A 24,374-nucleotide genomic window follows, 5' to 3' on the forward strand; every position below is an offset into this window, starting at 1 on the left:
CGCCACTTCCAGTTTTCTAGTGGTTCATTGGAAATAAAAGTCTCACGGACTTTAGTGCCCGGGCTGGCTTTGAACTGCGATCCTCAGATCTCAGACTCCTGAGTAGCTAGGATTACAGGCATGAGCCACTAGCGCCCAGCTACATTTGTACTATATTTGACTATTCTTTTCTATATTCTTTCATAGAGTGTTTCTCTCCTAAAAGTGATGCCTTAATCCTATTCTTCAATTATGCAAGGAAAATTTATTTGGGATATTGCTCAACCTCATAAGATCCAGGTGTGGTGGTATATATGCAATCCCAGCACTAAGGAAGTTGAAGCAAGAGAATCAAGAGTTCAAGGCTACATAGGGAAACCATGTTGAAAGAAAGAAAAGAAAGAGAGAAAGAAAGGAGGAGAGGGAGCATGGCTTAGTGGTGGAGTGCTTACCTAGCACGTATGAAATCGTGAGTTTGATTCCTCAGTACTACATAAACAGAAAAAGCCAGAAGTGGCACTGTGGCTTAAGTTGTAGAGTGCTAGTCTTGAGCAGAAGCAGCTCAGGAACAGTACCCATACCCTGAGTTCAAGACCCAGAATTGGGAGGGTGGGGGAAGAGCTGGGTGCTGGGTGCTGGTGGCTCAGGCCTATAATCCTAGCAACTCAGGAGGCTGAGATCCGAGGATCACGGTTCAAAGCCATCCTGGGCATGAAAGTCTGTGGGACTCTTATCTCTAATGAACCACCAGAAAACAGAAAGTGCCTCAAGGAGGAGAGTGCTATACTTGAGCTAAAGAACTCAGGGACAGCACTCAGGCCTAGAGTTCAAGCCCCATAACCAACCAAACCCCCCCCCACCACCCCAAAAAAAAAAAAAAAGAATAAGTAAACATCATCTTGCTATGAGCTATAATAAACAATAAAAATTGTTATATTCTCTTCTTAGTAATTAAAAAGTGAGCTGGGCACTAATAACTGAACCCTATAATCCTAGCTGCTCAGAGGCTTAGATCTGAGGGTTACAGTTGGAAGCCAGCCAGGCAGGAAAATCCAAGAGACCCTTATTTCTCATTAGTCACCAAAAGCTGTTGCTCAGGTGGTAGAGATAGAGCATCAGCCTTGAGCAAAAAAGCCAAAAGACAAAGGGCTTGAGTTTTAAGTTCAACTATTGTCATAAAAAAAATAAAATAAATAAAGGCTGGGCACAGTGGTTTGCACCTGTAATCCTAGCTGCTCAGGAGGCTGAGATCTGACGATCATGGTTCAAAGCCAGCCCAGGCACTAAAGACTGTGAGACTCTTTTCTCCAAATAACCACTAGAACACTGGAAGTGGTGTTGTGGCTTCAGGAGTAGGATAGTAGCCTTGAGCTGAAGAATTTAGGGATAATGCCCAGGCCCTGGGGTAGGGTGGTAGCCTTGAACTGAAGAGCTCAGGGACAGTGCCCAGCCCCAGAATCCAAGCCCCATAATCAATAAGGGGGAAAAAAAATGCTTTCTCTTTCTCTTCTGTTTCCTTGCTTGGTACACTTGATATATTCTTCTCACGATCCTATTTTATTGTTGTTATTGTTGTTGTTGTGTTTGGGGGTTTTTTTGTTGTTCGTGGGGCTTGAACTCTGGTCCTCGGCATTGTCCCTGAGCTCTTCAGCTGAAGGCTACTACCCTACCCCTTGAGCCACAGTGCCACTTCTGGTTTTCTGGTGGCTAATTGGAGATAAGAGTCTCATAGACTTTAGTGCTTTAGTGCCTGGGCTGGCTTTGAGCCTTGATCCTCAGATCTCAGCCTCCTGAGTAGCTAGGATTACAGATGTGAGCCACTGTGCCTGGCTCAAGATCCTTGTTTGATAACAAGAAGAGAAGAAATTGAGCTGGAAAGAAAGACGGTGAACTGGATGTTAGAAATTTAAAAGTAGTTAGATACATCGGATATAATTGTATTTGGTTATCTGAAATTGGATAGGGAACGGGGGAAAACAAGATGAGGGGTGGGGGGGGAGGGAAATGGGGACCATGACATGTGAAAGGGTATCAATGTGTGAGAATTAAGGCACCATTTATCTGGCAAATATCATGTAACCCTTCTATTAATTACAATAAAAAATATATTTAAAAAAAAGTAGTTAGATAGATACAACATTGTATGCCTAGGAGTTTGAGGTTAGCTAAGGATTACTTAATAAAACTATCTCCAGCCAGGTGCCATGGCTCTGGCCTGTAATCCTAGATACTCGAGGCTGAGATCTGAGGATCAGGGCTCAAAGCCAGCCAGTGTGGATACAAAAGGACCTGAGACTCTTAACCTCCAGTTAACCTCTGGAAAATGCGAAGTGTGCCTTTACTCAAGGGTAGGGCCATAGCCTTGAGCTGAAGAGCTCAGACACAGCACCCAGGGCCAAGTTCAATCACATCCCCTCCCCCCCAAAAAAGAACTATCTCCAAAAAAGAAAAAGTTTAAAAAAAGAAGCAAATGAAGCAGGAGATTTTTTAAGTTCTACAATGTTGAGCCAAGTTTCCATACTCTAGTCTTAGGGTTAAAAAGCTGCTGAGAGCCAGTTTCAAAGCTGCTTTTGAGTCAGCGAAACATTTACTAAGCACCTGATAATCAGCTGGCATTAGGGTTTTATCAGTGGGAAAAGATTGGTGGTCTCCATCAACACAGATATCCTGAACTCTGAAAATTCAAAAATCTAAGTGATTTAGCTTTTCATTTGCTTCTTAGTCTCTAATCTCCAGAAAAGGCAGGGCTTAGGTTCTGTGAGCCACAACTTAGACGCTAGAGAAGCAAGTTGGCCTCTCCCCACATCTGTACAAAGCTGAGTGGGTTCATAAAGGTAGGGCCAGACATTTGTTACATTGTTGAGTTCTGTAATGTCTTGAGGGCCACCTTCTGCTGAGAAGTAGATCTTATAATCTCTGGTCTCCTGTTGTGGCAGCTGCTTTTGATATCAGGAATTCTGCTTGTCTCCCCACGTCTGAAACCCAGAGGCCAGTTTTGGATTGGTGTTGGTTGTCACATGCCTGACTGATCACCACTTTCTGTGTGTCCCTAGATCCTTTGCTGAAGAATCTATCCCAGGAAATTATCGAATTACTCAAAAAGCTGGTTGGGCTTGAGAACTTCTCATTAGCCTTTGCCTCTGTACAGAAACAGGCTAATCAAAAGAGAGCACTCCGGAAAAAGAGGAAGGCTCTGGAGGTGAGTTTGAGAATATGGCTTCTTTCACTTAATATGATGTGTAACAACCATTTTTAGCCAGGGATACTCACTCATGTATTATACCCCTGTGGCGATGAGGGAGGGCTTGTCGGGGGAGATGAGATTTGGAAAGGTGGAGAATCTTAGCCCGAGCTCAATATTTTCATTAATGGGTATGTTACTACATTAATGTCTAAAGGTAAATAAAGTAGCACATTCTCTGTATTTGATTTGAATTGGCTTAAAATGTACTTTAAAATAATAAAAATTTCTGTTCTCTTCAAGTTTGTAACTAATCCTGATATTGCTGCCAAGAAAAAAATGAAGAAACATAAAAATAAAAGTGAAGCAAAGAAGAGGAAGATAGAGTTCCTACGTCCAGGTTATAAGGCCAAGAGACAAAAGACTCACAGCCTAAAAGATTTAGCCATAGTAGAGTAAGACCTCCCTGTGCTGTGTGTGTCATTCAGTCTCCAAAGCATAAACTGTTTGGTATATTCTCCACTAGGCTGGAATCATGGATTTTATTATTTAAGATAAACCTTGGCCTTGAATGTATAATGTATAGTTTAATGTAATTGTGCTATTTTTTAATTAAAATGTTTAATACCACTGTATATCCTCATTGTCTAATAATAAGAAAAAATGTAGGTATTAGGAGTGCAACAAAATATTCACAATTGTTTTGTGGAAAATATGTAAAATTCTATCAAAAGGCATTAAAAATGCCTACACAATTAGAGAGGTGGCAGGAGGTAGGAAAATTAAGTATCATAAGATACTAGTTCTTTCCAAGTTGATATGGTTGGTTAAATGCATAGTGGAGCAAACAGACAAGTGTTCATGTAAACTTAATGAAGCTGATTCAAAAATTCATATTAGCCAAGATAGCTCTGACATTATGAAAACAGAATGAGGTAAGTGGTTTGTACTGTAGATATTAAAACACACCAAAGCTGCTGTTGATACAGTGAACATCATAAATACTACTTCAATAATATTAAGAACTTTAGCTTATGAAAAGTCATAAACCTAGGATATATGATATGATATATGCTGAATACTATTGTATAGTATCACTAATACCAGTGAATCAGCAAAGATAATCAATCAGTAGGAAAAGTGACCAGAGAAACTAGCATTGCATAAAAGCAGTATAAACAGTCCCTTCACATTAACAATGAGCTGCTAATGGCTCTACGTAAGCTCTTGAGCAGGTGTATACTACTAGGTACACCCCCAGTGAGTACACCACTGCCTGAGACCTGGCCCTGCAGCTCCCTAAGTGCCACCCTGGTTAGCTGAGTCCTTTGACCTCATTCTCCCCCACAGCAGAAGTTAAAGGAATTGTGGCAGGGAAGCTTTCTTCTGCACCAAATATTTTGAATCATTCCTTTATGCAGATAAACGCCAGAGTACAATTTTATTTGGAACCCATCAGATTGGTAAGGCCAATACCAAGTGTTAGCAAACACGGTAGAGCAAGTTTTTTAAACCACTGTGGAGAAGTTTAGGAAGTGTCAGGAAGGTTTATCAAAAAAGAGATATGGCAGGAAAAGTGGTTGCATGCCATACAGATGCTGTAAGATGATTGTATTTTAGCCATCTTTGTGGTCGTCATTATTTTTTGTATGGGGGATCATGGGGCTTGAACTCCGCCTGAGTGTTATCCTGAGTTCTTCGTCCCCTTACCCTTGAGCCAAGCCCCACTTCCTCTGTTTTCTATTGGTTAATTGGAGCTAAGAGTCTCAGGTCATTTTGTGATGGGCTAGCTTTGAACCTTGATCCTCAGATCTCAGCCTCCTGAGAAGGCCTTGTTACAGTAAGAGTCAATGGAATAGTCACTGTCTTAAGCATGGGGGAGGTTTCCTTTCTTGCATTGAACTTCTATCTAGACTAGCATGGTTTATTGGCCTAGTTAGGCTGTTAAGCTTTTTTTGTGTGTGTGTGGGTAATGGGTCTTGAACTCTGGGCCTTGGCACTATCCCTCAGCTCCTTAGCTCAAGGCTATGCCCTACCCCTTGAGCCACCTCACCTGGCGGTTAGGTTTTTTTTGGGGGGGTGGAAGGGAGAGAGAGAGAGCATGCACTCACTCAACTGTATGCACTCACTCCACTGCCAGGGGTTGAACTCAAGAGCCTGTGCACTGTCCCTTGCCTCTTTAGCTCACAGCTGGCACTTTGCCACTGAACCACAACTCTACTTCCAGCTTTTTGATGGTTAACTGAAATTAAGATTCTCACAGACTTTCATTCCCCAGGTCAGCACTGAACTGCAATCCTTAGATCTCAGCCTCCTGAGTAGCTAGGATTACAGGCGTGAGCCACCTTAGCATTCAGCTTCTGATCAAGATGGCAGTGGCCATGCCCCAGGCTGCATCTATCTGCCTGGTAGGCCCTACTTCACCCTACTTCTATTTTTCAGTGTTCCTGAACTTCAGGGGAGTAACTGCCTCTTGAATATAAGCCTAGCATCTCAAGGTATAAGTAAACTTTCTTCTAGAATTTGTCATGCCCCCTTGGCCAGAAGGGAAGCAAAGTACAAACTGGAGAAGTGCTCTCCTTGGCTGACATACACTACTTCAGCTGTGGACATCTTCTGGTGGACCAGGTGTCCAAATGGCCTTTGCGGCTCATCCCACAGCAATGCCTGAGGCTCCAGAGATGACTTCCAAAACCAAACTACAGATGAATGATTGAGCAAGAATAAGAATCCCACAGGTGGGCCCAGAGTATGGCCTCGTGACAGAGAGAGAGAGAGAGACAGACAAATAGACAGTCAGTCAGTTAGTTGGGCTGGAGTGGGGCCTAGTGGTAGAGTGCTTGCCTAGCATGACCATAGCCCTGGGTTTAATTCCTTGATACCACATATGTAGAAAATGCCAGAAGTGGTCCTGTGGCTCAGTGGTAGAGTACTAGCCTTGAGAAAGCCCAAGGACAGTCCCCAGGCCCTGAGTTCAAGCCCCAGGACTGGCAAAAAAAATCCCACAGGTGAAAAAAGAAAGGTCCATCCATTCAAGAGAATGACTGAACTGGGATTGTGGCCTAGTGGTAGAGTGTAATTAGCATGCATGAATCCCTGGGTTCAATTCCTTGGTACCACATACATAGAAAAAGTCAGAAGTGGTACTGTGGCTCATGTGGTAGAGTGCTAGTCTTGAGAAAGCCCCAGGACAGTGCTCAGACCCAGAGCCCTAGGATAAGGGGAGAGGGGGGGAGGGAGACAGGGAGACTGTGAGGGAAAGAGGCCAGAAGCCAACATCTCCAAGGGTAGGGAGGACTAGATAGGAACCCATGTTCTGAGACTTAAGTGCTCTTTACCAGCCAGCACCTAAGTTTTAAATTACTGGTTGTTTAACTTAAAAACACTCTTGGAATGATTTTAGGATTGTGTTTACCACTGTCACATTACAACTGATCCTGTGAAATTAGTTGTTTGAAAAGTTCCTTTGAATATGACTTTTTTTCCCTAATGTTATAACCTAGGAGTAAGCCTTTTTTTGGGGGGGGGGGGCAGTCCTGGGCTTGAACTCAGGGCTTGGAAACTGTCCCTAACTTACTACTGCTCAAGGATAATTCCATCACTTAAGCCATAGCACTACTTCTGGCTTTTTCTATTTATGTGATACTGAGGAATCAAACCTAGGGCTTCTTGCATGTTAGGCAAGTACTCTACCTTTAAGGCACATTCTTCACCCCAGTAAACCTAATGTTTAAAATCAAGAATGCTCAACAACTTTCTGTAGAACAAATAAGATTTTAACTTTTAACCAATTTACGTTCTAATTGCAGACAGATGCACGGAAGACAGTTACAACATCTTTTCTGTTTCTTAAAATATTTTTTATTTTCTTTAATGCCATTTTTTTCTTTATTATATTGTGAAATATAACCATTCAGGACTGGTTTTTTTCCTGCCATATTAGGTAAGATTACTATAACCAAGTAAGTTTAAATAGACATTATTTTCAATGTTCTCTGACTACCATAATTTTAACTTAGGTTCTGTGTATTGTCAGTGATGGTATATTCAGGAATAGATAATATAATTTATGAGACAAGCTTCAGACCCAAAAGTCTTACTTTGAGTCCTATGTCTGTCGGCAAGCCAACCTATAAAAACCTTGAGTCCACAACCATGAAAGACTATTATATAACACATCCTGCTTACGTCACAGGGTTGCTGTATGAATCAATTAAGTCAATCTATGTAGAATTCTTTTGATGACTATAAAGTACTTAGAATTGACAATTACAGAGCAGCCAGTAAATGTGGCCAGGTAAGCAAACGAAGGCTATGGTACATGGTATGTTTCTAGTCTACTCTACTGAGTCTAATCTTTGGGAAGACTTAATTTATTGTAAGGGAGAAAAAAACCCCAATTTATATATGTTAGTGTCTATACAAACAAGATGCAACCATTTATTCAGAAGTGAGAGGGCTTTCCCCCTGAGAAGAGTGCCTTCTTTAATAGAACTATATTTGAGTAAGAACTCCATACAAATAGCATACCTTAACACAGAAGAGCAAGGAAGAAATATTTTACATTACATTGAACTTTCAGGTGATTTGACCAAGTTATCCCTCCAACCAAATACTGTGTGTGTGTGCTTTTTAATATCTATTATAGATGTTACAGTCACTTCTATATCAGTTCTAGATATACCATCAATCACAATTTTCACATGTAGTCACATGAAGCACACCTGTTTGCAGGGAGACACATGTCATCTATTTCAGAGGAGCTGGAGTGATTGAATTACTGCCTGCTTTTCAATGTTTCAACCAGCCTGTAAAGAGAAAAATGAAGAGTTTCATTGATGAGCTTTCAGGTACAAAGCACAAACATTTACAATAGAGGTTTTATAGTCAAGGCAGACTCCATTAAATCATTATTTCTCTGGGTTGCTATTATTGCTGTGCATGTAGATGGTTCAGAGGGAAAATCAGTCTCGAATTCTCAAGGAACTCAATATCCAATAAGCAGATTCACAAACTAAATTAATCTGCTTTGGGTAACAATGTACTGAAGTGTAACAAGGGGAACAGACACACATCTGGAAGGCTTACTCTAACTACTAAAGGATAAGATATTTTAGACAAGGAAGTAAGGCAAGAAAAAGATTAGAAAATGGTTTCTCTAACATTAGGTAGGTGGAGAAAAGGCTGAAGGAACATAACTAAGAAGCTGGTAAGTAACACAGATCTCAAGGTCAGCCAGGGCACATAGTGAGGACCCATTTCAAATAAATCAAAAGGAGCCAGGTACCAGTGGCTCATACTTGGAATCCTAGCTGTGTAAGAGGCTGAAATCTAAGAAGCAAGGTTCAAAGCCAGCCTAGGCAGCAAAGTCTATGAGCCCAAAATTGCTACCCTAAAATTGGCTTGAAGCCAGGCATGTTGGCTCACACCTGAAATCCTAGCTACTCAGAAGGCTGAGATCTGAGGATCACAGCTCAAAGCCAGCCCTGGCACTAAAGTCCATGAGGCTCTTATCTCCAATTAACCACTAGAAACTGCAAGTAGGGTTGTAGCTCAAGGGGTAGGGCGGTAGCCTTGAGCTGAAGAGCTCAGGGGCATTGCTCAGCCCCAGAGTTTAAGCCCCATGATTGACCAAAAAAAATGGTTCAGAGCTGTAGAGCACTAGGGGTTGAGAGTGTGGCCCAGTGATAGGTGCTTACCTAGCATGCATGAAGCCCTAGGTTTAATTCCTCAGTACCACATACACTGAAAAAAAGTGGAAGTGGTCTGGGGGGGAAAAAAAAGGTAGTAGAGCACTAACCTTGACTACAAAAGCTCAGGGACAGTGCTTAGGTCCTGAGTTTAAGGTCCAGAACTGGCACAAGTAAGCCAAAAGGAAAATATTGCCCCAGTTGTTTCTCATGTGCATGCAGAGTTGTGAGCACACACAAATGTACATATGGCTTCCAGAAACATGATACTTGCCATTCCATTGCCTCATCAAGGCCAGTGCCTTTGGTTGCTGACGTTTTGAATATCTGCCATTTCCGATCCTTCAAGGCATATAACCCAAGAGAATTTGCCATCTCTGAGGGTGTCATAGCCTGTTCCATGTCCTGCTTATTTGCAAACACCACTAAAATGGCTTTTCTCAACTCTTCCTCCTAGATAAAATGGAAGATACTGAATTTTTTCTAGTTCCTTCTGGAAGTTTGAGAAGAAATGACAAATAATATTTCAAAAGGGTACTTTATATTTACTATGTAATGGTCATTAGTTATTCAAAATTAGAAGCATAAAAAGTATTAAGCCTCACCTGTAATGCTACCCTCCTAACAGGATCTCGGTTGAGTCTGAATGTTTTTCTGAGTTCTATATTATACAAGTATTTCACTTAATACATTTACATATTTCAGGTTGCATTTCTATATAGGTCTATACCCTTCTTAAAAAAATACCTTTCTTGGGCTTTTGGCCTAGTGGTAGAGTGCTTGCCCAGCATGCATGAAGACCGGGGTTCGATTCCTTGGTACCACATACATAGAAAAAGCCAGAAGTGGTGTTGTAGCTCAAGTGGCACACCATTAGCCTTGAGAAAGCTCAAGGACAGTGGTCAGGCCCTGAATTCAAGCCCCAGGACTGGGAAAAAAAAAAAAATCCTAGCTATACAGGAGGCTGAGATTTGAGGATCACAGTTCAAAACCAGCCTGGGCACTAAAGACCATGAGACTCTTATCTTAATCACTAGAAAACCAGAAGTGGCGCTGTTTTGAGCTGAAGAGCTTAGGGACAGCTTCCAGAGTTCAAGCCCCACAATCTACTAGGGGGTGGTGGGGGGGTGGATACCTTTCTTGTTGGGTATCAGTGGCTCATGTCTGTAATCTTAGCTACTTAGGAAGCAGAGATCTGAGGACCAAAGCCAGAAGGAAAGTTCATGATGTTCTTATCTCCAATAAACTACTCAAAAAGCTCCAAGACACTGGTTAACGAGGTAGAGCACTCACCTTGAGCAAAAGAATCTGAAGGAAAGCATCAAGGCTCAGAATATAAACTGCTCAGAACTAGAACGTTTCTAAAACAGCTAAAGTAGTAGAAATAGCAAGCAGATATGAATGGATGGCTCGTGTTTTAGTGTGGTAGTATGCTTACCTCCAACATGGCAACTAATTCTGACTTGGAAATGCCAATTCTGTCCCTGTCACAGCTGTCTACCACGTAAATGACGGCATCTGTGTTTGAATAATAACACCTCCAGTATGGCCTAAAGGAAATTCAGAGAAGAATATATCATTATTTGAAAGACATGCCAGTTTCCATGGTAGCTTCAGGACAGGGATGGAGAAACAGTGACGATCGCATGCTAATCTTGTCCAGGGCTGTTCAATCAATGACACAATGATCTGCTGCTCCCGAGGGGAAGACAGCTCCTACCCCTTCCCTGCAAGGGTGCTGGAAACCCAGAGTAAACACCACAGGAACAGGGAGTTCCAAACAACTCCGCAATTCATTCATGCCAACAGTGTACTCACATTCTCATAAAAATCACTAGATATTCCGGTAAAAAATGTTGAACCACAGACCTGACTATTAAAATCTTAAGCAAGAAAAGTGACTTAAGAAATGAAATAAGCTAAGGACATTTAGGGTATGTAATATACATCTCTTAAGATGGTGTTATGGTGAGCTAGGATTGTCAGTCACCAAACATTCACAGTTGTCACATCAAATCCCGAACTGCAGGAGGCATTTATGTTTAGCTCTAAATAGCATTGTTATAAATTCCAAATCAGTCTATCTCACAGATGCAGGAGCTAATGCTGAAGTAACTAGACCTTTCTATTTTCATGAAAGATGTTCATTTAACTAGTTTCCTTGGATTTTAACTCAATGGATACCCTGAGGAAATAACTTCAGATTTTAAACTGGATAGCTCACATCTAGTTTACAACAGATGATATATTTTGGTTCCTTGCTGATAACATGTAGATGAATGCATGAATATTAAATACCACAAAATGAGTTGATGTTTATACCATACCTGATACTTGTCTGTCCTCCTAGATCCCAGACTTGGAACTTAAGGTTTTTGTATGTTACTGTCTCTACATTAAATCCGATAGCTGTAAGAGAAATCAAATTAGTAGCATCTGTAGATTTTAATGCATTCTACCTTTAAAGTATCCAATCTAAGTTTTAGCAATTAATAATTGTTGAATCACAATTATTTGTTATTATTGAAGATAAGTATACTTTGAGAAAGATGAACATATACACCATTAATTAGTAAGATGAGCACAGCCTCCAAGTTATAAAATAATTCCTTGAGCCAGGTGTCTATGGTTCATATCTATAGGCCTAGCTACTCAGAAGGAAATGGAGAAGTGGCTCAAGTGATAGACTGCAAGCTACGCATGAAAAAGCCAAACAAAAGTTCAAGGCTCTGAGTTCAGGCCCCAGAACTGGCATGGACAAAAATCAGTCATGGGGCTTGAATTCAGGGCCTGGGAGCTATCACTGAGCCTTTTTTTGCTCAAGGCTAGTGCTCTACCACTTTGAGCCACAGCACCAAGGCTGGTTTTCTAATGACTATCTGGAGATAAAGTCACAGACTTTCCTGTCCTGGCAGGCTTTGAACTTTAATCTTCAGATCTCAGCCTCCTGAGAAGCTAGTAAGCTATAGGCATCCAACTTGTTTTTTTAATTTGTACACTTAAACAGCAGTTATAGAAATGTACTGTAGATAACTGTAGAAGCATAGCAAGCTAGGAATCTTCAATTTAGTTTAAATGTGTTAATCTCTCTATAAATCAGATCAGCAAATGAAAAAGTATAAGCAACAATAGCTTAATGTAATCTAGCAGGGCTATCTGCAAATTATTTTACGTGTGATTTTTGTATCAGTCTGTACAATCAAAAAAAATTTTTGGCAGACATGGGGCTTGAACTGTGGGCGTTGGTGCTATCCCTGAGCTCTTCAGCTCAAGGTCACCTCCCTACCCCTGAGCCACAGCCCCACTTCCCATTTTCTAGTAATTAATTGGAGATAAGAGTCTCACGTTCTTTAGTGCCCAGGCTGGCTTTGAACCAGGATCCTCAGATCTCAGCCTCCCGAGTAGCTAGGATTACAGGTGTGAGTCACAGCACCCAGCTTAAAATCAAATTTTTAAAGTAACCAATACAATTATAATTAAAGTAGTAGCAAATGTAGGGAAAAAAAGTACTAGGATTTGTACTGTCACTTATTCTACATAATTCTTTACACAGGTTAACAGAGTACTTTCACTACTTTCCCCTTTAATGCGAGGAGAAATCTCTTTCAGCAGCAGATACTGGTTCTCAGAAACACTGATACTTAAGCCAACTTCAGCTCTAAATCTGGTTGAGCAGAGGACAGGTATGTAGAACATCAAAATGCCTCTCAGTTGATGAAAATGGTGTTAATATAAAATTAATTCATAAAATTTTCTCAAATGGAATCCAAAAAGTGCTACAATTAGCTTATGATACCAACACTTACTAGGAATAGTAGTAACGACTTCTCCAACTTGTAGTCGGTATAAAATTGTGGTTTTTCCAGCACCATCTAATCCCAAAATCAAAATTCTCATTTCCCGGGTTCCAAAGAGACTGGAAAAAATACTTGAGAAAAAGCCACCTACAAGGTAATACAAAGCCAAATGTATTCAAAGTTCTTTTTCAAATTAGGTCCACAAAAATTTAACCTCACCCTTGAAAGCCACATTACAAATTGAAGTATATTTTCCTAGATGGTAAGTCGGTACTTTTGCTCCTAATGAAATATATTAGTCTGCATCCAACAAGTAATTAGTGACCTTGCCAGGTTCTAGTACTGTGCCAGGCAGGCAGGCAGAAGATACACTACATAATTAACAATGCTGTTGCAGCCCTTGTGGAGTTGACTAATCAGAAGACTAGGGGATAGCTTAGCATCGTCTTCTAGCTACCCTGGTAAACGGAAGGGCCAGTCAGAGGGGCACTGAAACAAGGAAAGGCATGGACCCTTGAACAGCAGTACCCCCATAACCGTCTTCAGTCACTGAGAGTTCCCTCCACCATATACCCAGCACAAGAAACGGCAGCAGACAAATGCACCAAAAATAACGAGAAGCACCACTGGTAGAAAACTCATTTTAAAAGCCAAATCTGCATTCACTGTATCACTGGGTACTGGGTAGGAGAAAAGTAACTGGGGCACATTCTCTCTCCCGTTTAACACTGCCAAAGGTCTGCATAAGTTACATCAGGAATCTAAAAGGCCACGTAGGTGTTGGTGGTGCACACCTTTAGTCCTGGCACTCAGGACAAAGGGGTAAGAGTTGAGGCCAAGCTGGGTAACTAGAGGGAGAGTAAGGGAGAAATTATATACGTAGATATGTGTGTGTGTGTCACAAATATATGGCTATGTCCACATGCACATATGCGTACATGCATGCACATTTAAAGTATGAAAAGCAATTAGCGATGTCACACTTGGCTATTTGGAAAAGCAACCGCCCGATTTAAAGCTGCAGAGTCTAGAAAAATAAACACAGTGCGGGCTGGAGAGCCGTGGGGAAAGTTGGGCAGAGTGGCAGCCAGCGACTTGGCACACGGTTTCTACCGCTTACAGGTGGTAAGGAGGCTTAGGAGGCCAGCGCAGCGCAGGCCCGTGCCCGGGAGCAGGAAGTACACGCTGCCCGGAAAACTGGAGGCAGGCCCGGGGACGCGGGGAGACCCGGGGGGGTCCGGGGGCCGCCGGGCGTCCGCGCTGACCGCCGCGGCGTCTCCCCCCTCATCTCCACGACGACGGGGCAAGCGGCAGCCAGAGCCCCACCTGGCTGCCCACCAACTCCTCCCCGTAATCGTTCCGGCGCACGTCGTCCCCCCGCCCCACGGGGGAGAACCAAGCCCCCGCCGCGGGGTCACCTGGGGAACCTCGGCCAGCCGGACGGCCAGTGCCCGGCCCAGGTCCGCCCAGCGGGGCGGGGGGCGAGGGCCCAGTCCGCCGCCGGCTCCGCCCCCGGAACTCCCCCAGGTCAGCGGCGCCTCGCCAAGGCCGGCCGGCCCCGGCACGGACGGAGCGGGGGTCGCCCCAGAAGCCCCGGGGCAGCGGCTCGCTCCTCCCGCCCCTGCCGACCCCTCACCCATGGTGAAGCGCCTGTCCGCCCTCGCCGATCCTCACAGACAGGCCTGGGCTCGGCAGCGACTCAATTCCAGGCCCCGGCGCCACCTGCGCTCGCCTGGGTCTCCTCGCCGGCCCGGCCCGCCCGCAACTTCCACGTCGGACTCCCGGGCTGAGGGGGCGGGAGCCGGGGCCACTGCGCCTGCGCTTCGGGAACGCCGGCCTCCGCGTCCGCGACCGCACTTTCGACGCCGGGAGTCGGTGCTGAGGGCGTCAGAACAGCGATGAAAACTCCTCCACGCGGAGGAGTCCCTCCGGATTCTCCTGGTCTAGTTAGGGAGGACTTCCGAAATAGGGAAAACTATTTTCTGGTTAAATTCTGACCACCGATTAGTGGCGAATCAGCCGAAGCATGACGTAAATAGCCCTGGGAGGCTGTGACCGCCGCCAGTCGCCGTGGCGGGGGCGCCGGGCGCGGATGATTTCACCTCTCACCCAGCCTCGTCCCGGGGAAGAACTAGGACTGCGCGACAATTACGGGAGGCCCTGGCGCCACCTGTGCAGCAGCGTCGCCTGACACCCGAGGTCGCTAACCCGAGATGGTCGTGTGGTGGCCTGCTGGAACAGCGTTCGAGCCCAGCCTCGCTTCCCTTCGCCTTGTCCTTGCCCAGCGACGTGGAAGGGCCGGCCTGGGGCTGGGGCCTGGAGCCTGGAGCTGGGGCCTGGGGCTGGGGCCTGGGGCTGGGGGCTGGGGCCTGGAGCTGGGGCCTGGAGCTGGGGCCTGGGGCTGGGGGCTGGAGCCTGGAGCTGGGGCCTGGGGCTGGGGCCTGGAGCTGGGAGCTGGGGCCTGGAGCTGGGGCCTGGAGCTGGGGGCTGGGGGCTGGGGCCTGGAGCTGGGGCTTGGGCCTAGGGGCTGGGGCCTGGAGCTGAGGCTTGGGGCTTGGGGCTTGGGCCTAGGGACTGGGGCCTGGAGCTGGGGCCTGGGGTTTGGGGCTTGGGGCCGCTTGGGACGCGCCCCCTCCAGGGCTGCTGTGGTTTGGAAGTTACAGGAGTTCTGACCGGGAAATGTGTTGGAGGGAGGGAGGGGGACGAGGGCCCCCCAGACTTGAGGTTTTTATTTTAAAGATCGAATATGTGACAAAGATTCCTAAAGTCCAATAGAAAAGTGATTCATTTCTATCCCTTCGAAAATCCCCAGCTTTCCCCCCAGAAAACCACTCAACACTCCTCTTGGGTTTCCTTCCTCGATAAAACTTGCACACTATTTTCATTCGTAATTGATTGTTTTCACCCAGGCAACAAGTTATGAACAGCCGTTTTTAAGAGTTTTCTCGGCCTCGCTGAGGAAGTGTTAATTGACATATGTTTACAGTGTACACTGTGGAGTTTAGATACATGTATACATTGTGAAATATCACTTGGATGAGGGACTTTTTTCTGCCAGTGGTCATTTGGATTATTGAAAGGCATTATTCAAAGGTCTGAATTGATTGAATTTCACTTTGAAAAAAGTTCCTATTTTTTTTTAATTTTGATTGTTATGATAAAGGTGATGTTACACTTTCCTGTTGATTTTTCAAGACCTACCTGTCGTTGCTTTAGCAATGCCAGACCAAATGGTTCACTGTGCACAGCTCTAGTTATTTTTGTGTGCAGTGAGAATGGTAAAGATTGCTTGGTGTTTTTCTTTCTTTCATTTAACTGGAGTGTGCTGGAGTATATGGAGTAGTTTCATTATGATATTTCCATAGTAATGTACTTTGACCATATTTGTTCCTTCTGTCTCTCTTTAAACACTTTTTATTAGTGTGTGGTAGTACTGGTGTTTGAGCTTAGGACCTTGCCCTAAGTTTCTCAAAGCACTCTACTACTTGAGCCACACCTCCAGTTGCAACCATTTAGTGGTTAATTGGCGCTAAGAATCTCACTGATTTACCTGCCCCAGCTGGCTTTAAATGTCAGTCCTCAGATCTCAGCCTCTTGAGTAACTGGGATTACAGACATGAACCTTTGATGCCCAGCCTAAATCCTATTTTTTTTTTTTTGTACAAAGCAGATGGTGTACTTAGTATTTGTTTCTTTTTCTTTTTGGTGATATTGAGATTGTGGCTTTGGCTTCTCAAGACCTTGAACAGCTGTTATTGGAACCATAAACTTTCGTTTTTTGGGTTGTTACTGTTGTTTTTTTGGCCAATCCTGGGGCTTGAACTCAGGGCCTGAGCACTGTCCTTGGGCTTTTACAAGGCTAGAGCCCTATCACAAACCACAGCACCATTCTTAGCCTTTTCTACATATGTGATTTCGAGGAATTGAACCTGGTCTTCATGCATGCTAGATAAGCACTCTTACTACTAGGCTAAAATCCTGGTCCCACTTTTTTTTTTTTTTCTTTTGACCAGTCCTGGGGCTTGAACTCAGGGCCTGGGCACTGTCCTTGAGCTTCTTTTGCTCAAGGCTAGCACTCTACTACTTGAGCCACAGCACCATTACAAGCTTTTTCTGTTTATGTGGTACTGAGGAATCAAACCCACGGCTTCATGCATACTGGGCAAGCTCTCTACCATTAGGCCACATTCCGAGCTCCTAGAGCATTTGCTTGGCATGTTTGAGACCTGGGTTTGATAGCCACTGCCACAACAAGGGAAAAAAAATTGGGATAAATTTGTTACTAATGTCAGCTACACACACGCACACACAGTGATCAGATCTTGCCTCCACCCAATCCTTGCTCTCAGTTTGTACAGCTAGAGCTGGCTGAAGGCAAGCAAGTGGTAAAGAGCCTGCCTAACAAATATAAGGTCCTGAATTGAACCCCAGTGCTGCCAAAAATTGCAAGTTGCAGTCTATTCCATATTCTCCTTATCCTGCCTTAAAATACTTCTCACCACACATTATTATTCTCTAAATTATTGTACTTCATTTCCAAGTTTGTACTCTACAGCATTTGTTACACTTGTTCCTCAAGATTTTCACAACTGAGCCAGGCACCAGTGGCTCACACCTATAATCATAGCTACTCAGGTAGCCCAGGTAGGACAGTTCGTGAGACTGTTCTCAAGTTAACCAGCAAAAAGAAGTACAGCTATGACTCAATAGTAGAGTGCTATACTTAAACACAGAATCTCCTCAGGCCCTGAGTTCAGCCCCAGGAAATGGCATACACACACAACTTGAACCACTTAAAAGTCAAACTATCAAGAAAGTTATACTATTTCAAAAGAGGCCACAAGATGGTGCTGTTGCTCCAGATATACTTGCTAGATTTGTCAACTGGCTGATATACTCAAAACTAAATAAGCCAGGCACAGTGGCTCATACCTGTAATCCTAGCTACTCAGGAGGCAGAGATCTGAGGATCAAGGTTCAAAGCCAGTCCGGGCACAAAAGGACCTGAGATTCTTATCTCCAAGTAACCTCTCGAAAACAGGAAGTGGGGCTTGACCCAAGGGTAGAGTGATAACCTTGAACTGAAGAGCTCAGGGACAGCGCCCTGGCCTAGAGTTCAAGCCCCATGATCCACAAAACCAAAAAACTGAATGAGCAGTTAATGTTCTCCCAATCCTGGTGTCCTTGCTGTACTAAATTTTAAAATGCAGATGTACATTGACCACTATCTCTAAAATCGTGTAGCCTTCCAACAAGTCTTCTGGAGTTTGTCTCCAAGCAATATTCATAGCCAGGTGACCATCGCTCATGCCTGTAATCCTAACTGCTAAACAAGACTGACATCTGAGAATTGTCCAGGAAACTCTCATCTCCAATTAAGCAGCAAAAAGAAGCCAAAAGTGGCTCAAGTGATAGAGTGCTAGCGTTCAGCAAAAAACAATGCCCAGACCCTTAGTTCAAGCCCCAGGACTGATCAAAAAGAAAAAAAAGCATAATTCTTTTCATCACTGACTTCTTCAGGATAGTCAGAATAATGAAGGAAATCTCTTCAGGGTCATTGCCACAGCAGTCTAACACACCTCCATAAATCTTTCTGACATCTCAAAGAATCATACATTGATTTTTCTCTTTACACTCAAGGCACCTCTTATTTTTTTCAGTTTGTAAGTCTTTTTATCATAAAGGGGATGTGCAAAGGAGTTACAGCTAACATCTCATTTGGCAGGTGCAGAAACTTTGGATGTACAGCAGGTTTTTTGTTCGTTTTGTGTTTATTCTTTTGTTTTCCCTAGCCTGTGAAGCCCTTAACTGTCTTACATTTCCTCCAAATCATTTTATAATAACGTGAATACTAACAATTCTCTTTAGAATCAATCTGTTCCTATACTTTATCATTACCTCTCAGAAGCCAAATGATTGGCATTTTTAAGCTCCTGCCTTATGTTTTCTAAGGCCAGCTCTAAAAAATTAAGTTGTCATATTTTGGGTTTTGTATTTACTGTTATTATAAAGGTTATTTATTTTATTGTTATTTAATTTATTGTTATTATAAAGGGGTTGCAGTTACATAAGTCAGGTAAAGAGTACATTTCTTTTGTGTGTAGGGGGCGGTCATGGGGCTTGAACTCTGGGCCTGGGCCCTGTCCCTGAGCTCTTCAGCTCAAGGCTACCACCCTACCCATGAGCCACAGCCCACTTTCTGTTTTCTAGAGATTGGAGATAAGATTCTCATGTTCTTTAGTGACTGGGCTGGCTTTGAACCTTGATCCTCAGATCTCAGCCTCCTGAGTAGCTAGGATTACAGGCATGAGCCACAGGCCCAGCTCAAATAATGTTTTTGCTCCTACTTTACATCTGTTTACTGTGCTCACTCCTTTTTTATCCTTCAGTGACATTTCATCACTGCCTGTAACAACGTGTTCCAGCCCTTGTGAGCAGCCTCTACATCACTCCAGCTCCCACCTCCCATCTGCTGCAAAAAAACAATGCCATACATTTTTCAATTTTCATGGGTCTCATCTCTAACACCACTCTCTATGTCTGTTATCTCTGTAATAACCTGCTTCAGAATTTATGTATTATTTATGTAATTTACATGGATTTTTTTTGTGTGTGATTTCTTTTGGCAGTAATGGAGTTTATACTCAGGTGTTTGAACTGGCTAGGTAGACAATACTACCACTTAAGTCACCATCCCATTTCCCTACGTTTGTCTCTAGGCCATTCTGGACTAGTCTGCCTATTTAATTCTCCCCCTGCACTGTTATCCCCAGCCATTGTATGAGAAGGAGCCTCATAGATTTTTTTCCCAAGCTGGTCTTGTACTATAATCTTTTCAGTTTAAGCTTCCCATACTGTGCCCAGTCTTCCCGGACACTTGCTGCTGTCTTGTTTGGGGTTACGCACACAGATGTATTCAGGTAATAGTCCCCTTTCTCCATGTACACATTTATCCTCAAAAAAGATACTTTTTTGAGGTGATACTGGATTGTTTTGTTTTACCTACTATTACAAAGGTGACGTACAGCGGAGTTACAGTTAACATAAGTCAGGTAAAGAGCACATTTCTTTGTGGTGACAATAGTCTCGTTCTCTCTCAGTTGATACTTGTGACTGTTGGGCAGGCACTCTATCCCTTGAGTCATCTCTGCAGGCCTCTTTGTTCTAGTTCTTCATTGGGGTCTTGCATTTTTTTCCCCAGTCATGGACTTGAACTCAGGGCCTGAGCACTGTCCTTGGGCTTTCTCAAGGCTAGAGTTCTACCACATGAGTCAGAGCACCACTTCCAGCTTTTTCTATGTATGTGGTACCAAGAAATCGAACCCAGATCTTCCTGCATGCTAGGCAGGCACTCTACCACTAGGGATGATAGATACATGACAGTTTGTTTTTTGGGTTTTTGGGTTTTTTGGCCTTGGCTGGCCTAGAACTACAATCACCTCCCAATCGCTGCCTCCTGAGTGGCTAAGATTATAGATGTAAACCACCACACACACCATCCTGATCTTGACGTGACTGGCAGTACCTCAGTCCTCATTATACACCTATCAAATAGGTGGCATATGCATCAAGAATATGCAAGACTTTTTTTTTTTTTTTTTGCCAGTCTTGGCTTGAGCTCAAGGCCTGAGCACTGTCTTTGGGCTTTCTCAAGGCTAGAGCTCTACCACTTAAGCCACAGCTCTAGCTTTTTTCTGCGTATGCGGTAGAGGAATTGAACCCAGGTCTTTGTGCATGCTAGGCAAATACTCTACCACTAGGCCAAACTCCCAGCCTGTGCAAGACTTTAATCATAAAACAATCACAGGTGGGGCTGCAGTGGCTCACACCATATTCCTAGCTACTCAGGAGGCTGAGATCTGAGTGAGGATCGCAGTTAGAAACCACCCTGGGCAGGAATACTGAGGAGATTCTTATCTCCAGTTAACTACCAGAAAACTGGAAATGAAGCTGTGGCTCAAAGTTGTAGAGCAGTTGCCTTGAGCAAAAGAGCTCAGAGGTAGTGCATTGGCTGAGTTCAAACCCTGTGACTGACAAATACACAACAATCACAACCCAAGTGTCAGCCAGTATCTTTACAAATGGATACACACAAATGCTCCTTGTGTTTTGTTGTGTGATGCTCTATGCCACACACCACCTTGAGACAACCACTAAGAAGGCTGACCAGACACAACTCCAAATCTCTTTTCTATATAAAGTAGACTGACTCAGATATTTTGTTATAGTTGTGAAAACTGGACTAGGAGCATGGTGAGGGGAAGGGGCCGTTTCCAGGAACTGCATGCTCTAGGGAGCTTCTTGTTTGCGTGCCTGAAAGCTCTAACAACTCACTTAAACCACTAAGAAGCCAACACCATCGACTGCACAGCTCCAGTGGTTGTTGGTTGGTTAGCTACATTTTGTTTGATTTTAAGGAAAATTCCAAAGCCTTTCCTTTCTCATTTATAAGCAACACCAGCTGGTTTAATTTTCTGTCCGTGATATTACTTGTTTTGGTGCTTTTTTTCCTGCTAATGTGAGAAAAACAGCAAGATTTTTTTTGTGTGTGTGGGTCTTGGTGCTTGAATTCTGGGCCTGGGTGCTGTACCTGAGCTCTTCAACTCAAAGCTACTACCGTACCCTTAAGCCACAGCCCACTTCCAGCTTTCTGGTGATTAATTGGAGATAAAGAGTCTTGTTCTTCAGTGCTGGGGCTAGCTTTGAACTGCTATCCTCATCTCTCAGCCTCCTGAGAAACTAGGATTATAGGCGTGAGCCACTGTGCCCAGCTTTGTTCTTTGAATTTTTATTTTGTGCCAGTCTTAAAGCTTGAACTTGGCCTGGGTGCTGACCTTTTTCTCTCAAGGTTAGTGATCTACTGCTTGAGCCACACCTCTACTTTTGGCTTTTTTTTTTTTAGTTAATTGGAAATAGAATTTCACAAGTTTCCCTGTAGCCCTCTCCCCCTGTGGATCCTTAGATAGCAGGCTCCTGTGTAGCTAGGATTATAGGGGTAAGCCACTGGCATCTAGCTCATAATTTTTTTTTGTTTTTGTTTGTTTTGCTAATACTGAGACTTAAACCCCAGTTCACAAGCTCTCACTTGGCCATTTCATTCATGGCTAGCTCTCTACCATTTGAGCCATAGCTCAACTTCTGGCTTTTTGTAGTTCCTGCCTAAGCTGGCTTTAAAAACTGATCCTCAGGGCCGGGAGTTTGGCCTAGTGGTTAAAGTGCTTGCCTAGCATGCATGAAGACCCGGGTTCGATTCCTCAGTACCACATACATAGAAAAAAGCCAGAAGTGGTGCTGAGGCTCAAGTGGTAGAGCTCTAGCCTTGAGAAAGTCCAAGGACAGTGTTCAGGCCCTGAGCTCAAGCCCAGGACTGGCAAAAAAAAAAAAAACTGATCCTCAGGCCAAGAGTTTAGCCTAGTGGTAGAGTGCTTGCCTAGCATGCACCAAGACCCAGGTGCCATATACATAGAAAAGCCAGAAGTGGTGCTGTGGGTCAAGTGGTAGAGTGCTAGCCTTGAAGAAAGCCCAAGGACACTGCTCAGGCCCTGAGTTCAAGCCCCTGGACTGGCAAAAAAAAAAAAAACTGATCCTCATATATCTCAGCCTCCCTAGTAGCTAGGGTTACAGGCATGAGCCACCAGCACTCTGCACCAGTTTATTGTTTATCCCTTTCCAAAATTTTTTTGTCGCATGAGTGTCCACTAAGTTAAAATAGGTCAGCTGACTTTGGAAATGAGCTGTCCTATGTCCTATAAAATGTGGCCAACAACATACATAGCTATAGTAGTTATTGCATAGCTGGGTTTAAATTTCTCTGAAGTCAGTTGTGTAACAAATAATTAAATTTTGACACCCATAATGTTTTTTTCTTCTTCTTCCCTTGTCCCCACTGTAGACTATTCAAACTGCCTGCCTCAGGAGGTTTCCACGTGACGTGTGCCCATGCTCTGCAGGGACTGCAAAAACCCAGTGGGCAGATTGTCCAGGGCCGGTTGGTGGGTACTGATGGCATGCCTCATTCTCTCAAAGGATCTCCTGATTATTCCACGTTGTAGGATGGCAAAGACTTGTCTAGATTTGAGCTCCAAAGCAAAGTTTGCCATTACCATAAGGGCAGAGTACTTCAGAGGACTCTGCTGAAGGATCGGCCTGCCGCAGAACTTCATAGACTTTAACTTGTATATAAATCACCCATAGACCCTGAACCTAAAGAATCGCCTTCTGGTTTTGCCTTTGTCAAAGGTCCAGGGGATAGTGACGGTGCTAATCTCCAGGTCATGTTTAAAGGAATGTTGAGGGTAATGCCTCTTCCCCCAGATGCTTTCTCCATTTTTTTCCCTCTGAATTGTTCTAGCCCATCTTTTCAAGATCTTTCTCTTAGGCAAAGCATCTCTGGCTATTCTAGGAAATTCCATGCTCTTCCGTGTGTGTGTGTGTCTGTCTGTCTGTCTCCTGGCTATTCTAGGAAATTCCATGCTCTTCCGTGTGTGTGTGTGTGTGTGTGTGTGTGTGTGTGTGTGTGTGTGTGTCTCCTGAGGCCTGGGTGCTGTCCCTTAGCTTTTGTTTTTTGGCTGGAGACTAGTGTTCTACCACTTGGCCCACAGCTCCACTTCCAGCTTTTTGTTGGTTAGTTGGAGATAAGAGTCTCCTAGAAGCTGAGTGTGGTAGCTCTCGCCTGAGAGTGTGGTAGCTCTGTAATCCTAGATACTCAGGAGGCTGAGATCTGAGGATCACAGTTCAAAGCCAACCCCACCACTAAAGACAGTGAGACTCGGCCGGGAGTTTGGCCTAGTCGTAGAGTGCTTGCCTAGCATGCCTGGTACCACATACATAAAAAAAGCTGGAAGTGGTGCTGAAGCTCAAGTGGTAGAGCTCTAGCCTTGAGAAAGCGCAAGGACAGTGCTCAGGCCCTGAGTTCAAACCCCGGGACTGGCCAAAAAAAAAAAAGGAAAAGCAACATCAATTGAATTCATCTTAAAAAAAAAAAAAGACTGTGAGACTTTAATTTCCAATTAACCTCTAGAAAACCAGAAGTGGTTCAGGGGTAGGGCAGTAGACGTTAGCTGAAGAACTCAGTGACAGTGCCCAGGCCCAAAGTTCAAGCCCCACAACTGACCAAGGGGGGGGGGGAGAAGACAGATCTCACGGACTTTTCTACCTGGGCAGAACCCTTAGTACTCGGACTTGAGCCCCCTGAATATTTAGGATTACAGCTGCAAGCCACTGGCACTAGGCTCCTTCTTTTACTCCTTTTTTTTTTTGAGGGGGGGTCATAGGGCTTGACTGGGTGCTGTCCCTGAGCTCTTCAGTTCAAGGCTACCACCCTACCCTTGAGCCACAGCCCCACTTCCCATTTTCTAGAGATTAATTGGAGATAAGAATCTTACGGCTTTGTAGTGGCCAGGCTGACTTTGAACCTTGATCCTCAGATTTCAGCCTCCTGAGTAGCTAGGATTTCAGGTATGAGCCACCGCGCCCAGCTCTTTTATTCTTTTACAGTAGTCATCATTGGATCTTGGGATTCTATACCGATTGTCCATGTACAATAATTATAGCTCAACATTGTGGCAGACAAGTTCCTAATAACATACTTCGTGTGGGCACATATGCACACCTACTGGTTGAATGCAGAGCCTACTGTTTTCACTTAATATTAGTGCTCTACCATTTGAGCCGCATCAAACCATTATCCTCAGATCTCATCCTCTTGAATGGCTAGAGTTATAGGCA

General features: G+C 44.0%; 2 protein-coding genes across 3 annotated transcripts in view; one reads left to right on the forward strand and one right to left on the reverse strand.

Annotated features, from left to right (window-relative positions):
• Positions 1 to 3,784, forward strand: part of Utp20 (UTP20 small subunit processome component) — a 91,753-nt gene extending 87,969 nt beyond the window's left edge. Inside the window, exons 61-62 of one of the 2 annotated variants that reach the window (XM_090328495.1) lie at positions 3,033 to 3,178; positions 3,464 to 3,784. In XM_090328495.1, coding sequence (XP_090184621.1) covers positions 3,033 to 3,178; positions 3,464 to 3,619 — 302 coding nt within the window. In that variant the 3' untranslated portion in view covers positions 3,620 to 3,784. Of the gene's footprint in view, positions 1 to 186; positions 382 to 3,032; positions 3,179 to 3,463 lie in introns of those variants that run through there. The other variant, XM_090328496.1, reaches the window with a different exon arrangement.
• A 3,214-nt stretch (positions 3,785 to 6,998) lies between these two features.
• Arl1 (ARF like GTPase 1) lies at positions 6,999 to 14,449 on the reverse strand. Its single transcript, XM_090328497.1, has 6 exons — positions 14,284 to 14,449; positions 12,657 to 12,794; positions 11,178 to 11,259; positions 10,289 to 10,400; positions 9,125 to 9,303; positions 6,999 to 7,968 (listed from the first exon to the last, which is right to left on the reverse strand). Exons 1-6 carry the CDS (start codon positions 14,285 to 14,287, stop codon positions 7,938 to 7,940), a joined length of 546 nt encoding a protein of 181 aa, XP_090184623.1. The 5' UTR covers positions 14,288 to 14,449; the 3' UTR covers positions 6,999 to 7,937.
• Positions 14,450 to 24,374: the final 9,925 nt, after the last annotated feature.

The sequence above is a fragment of the Megascapheus bottae genome, chromosome 2 (genome assembly GCF_031878675.1).
Source record: "Megascapheus bottae isolate mThoBot1 chromosome 2, mThoBot2.hap1, whole genome shotgun sequence".
Classification (NCBI taxonomy): Eukaryota; Metazoa; Chordata; class Mammalia; order Rodentia; family Geomyidae; genus Megascapheus; species Megascapheus bottae.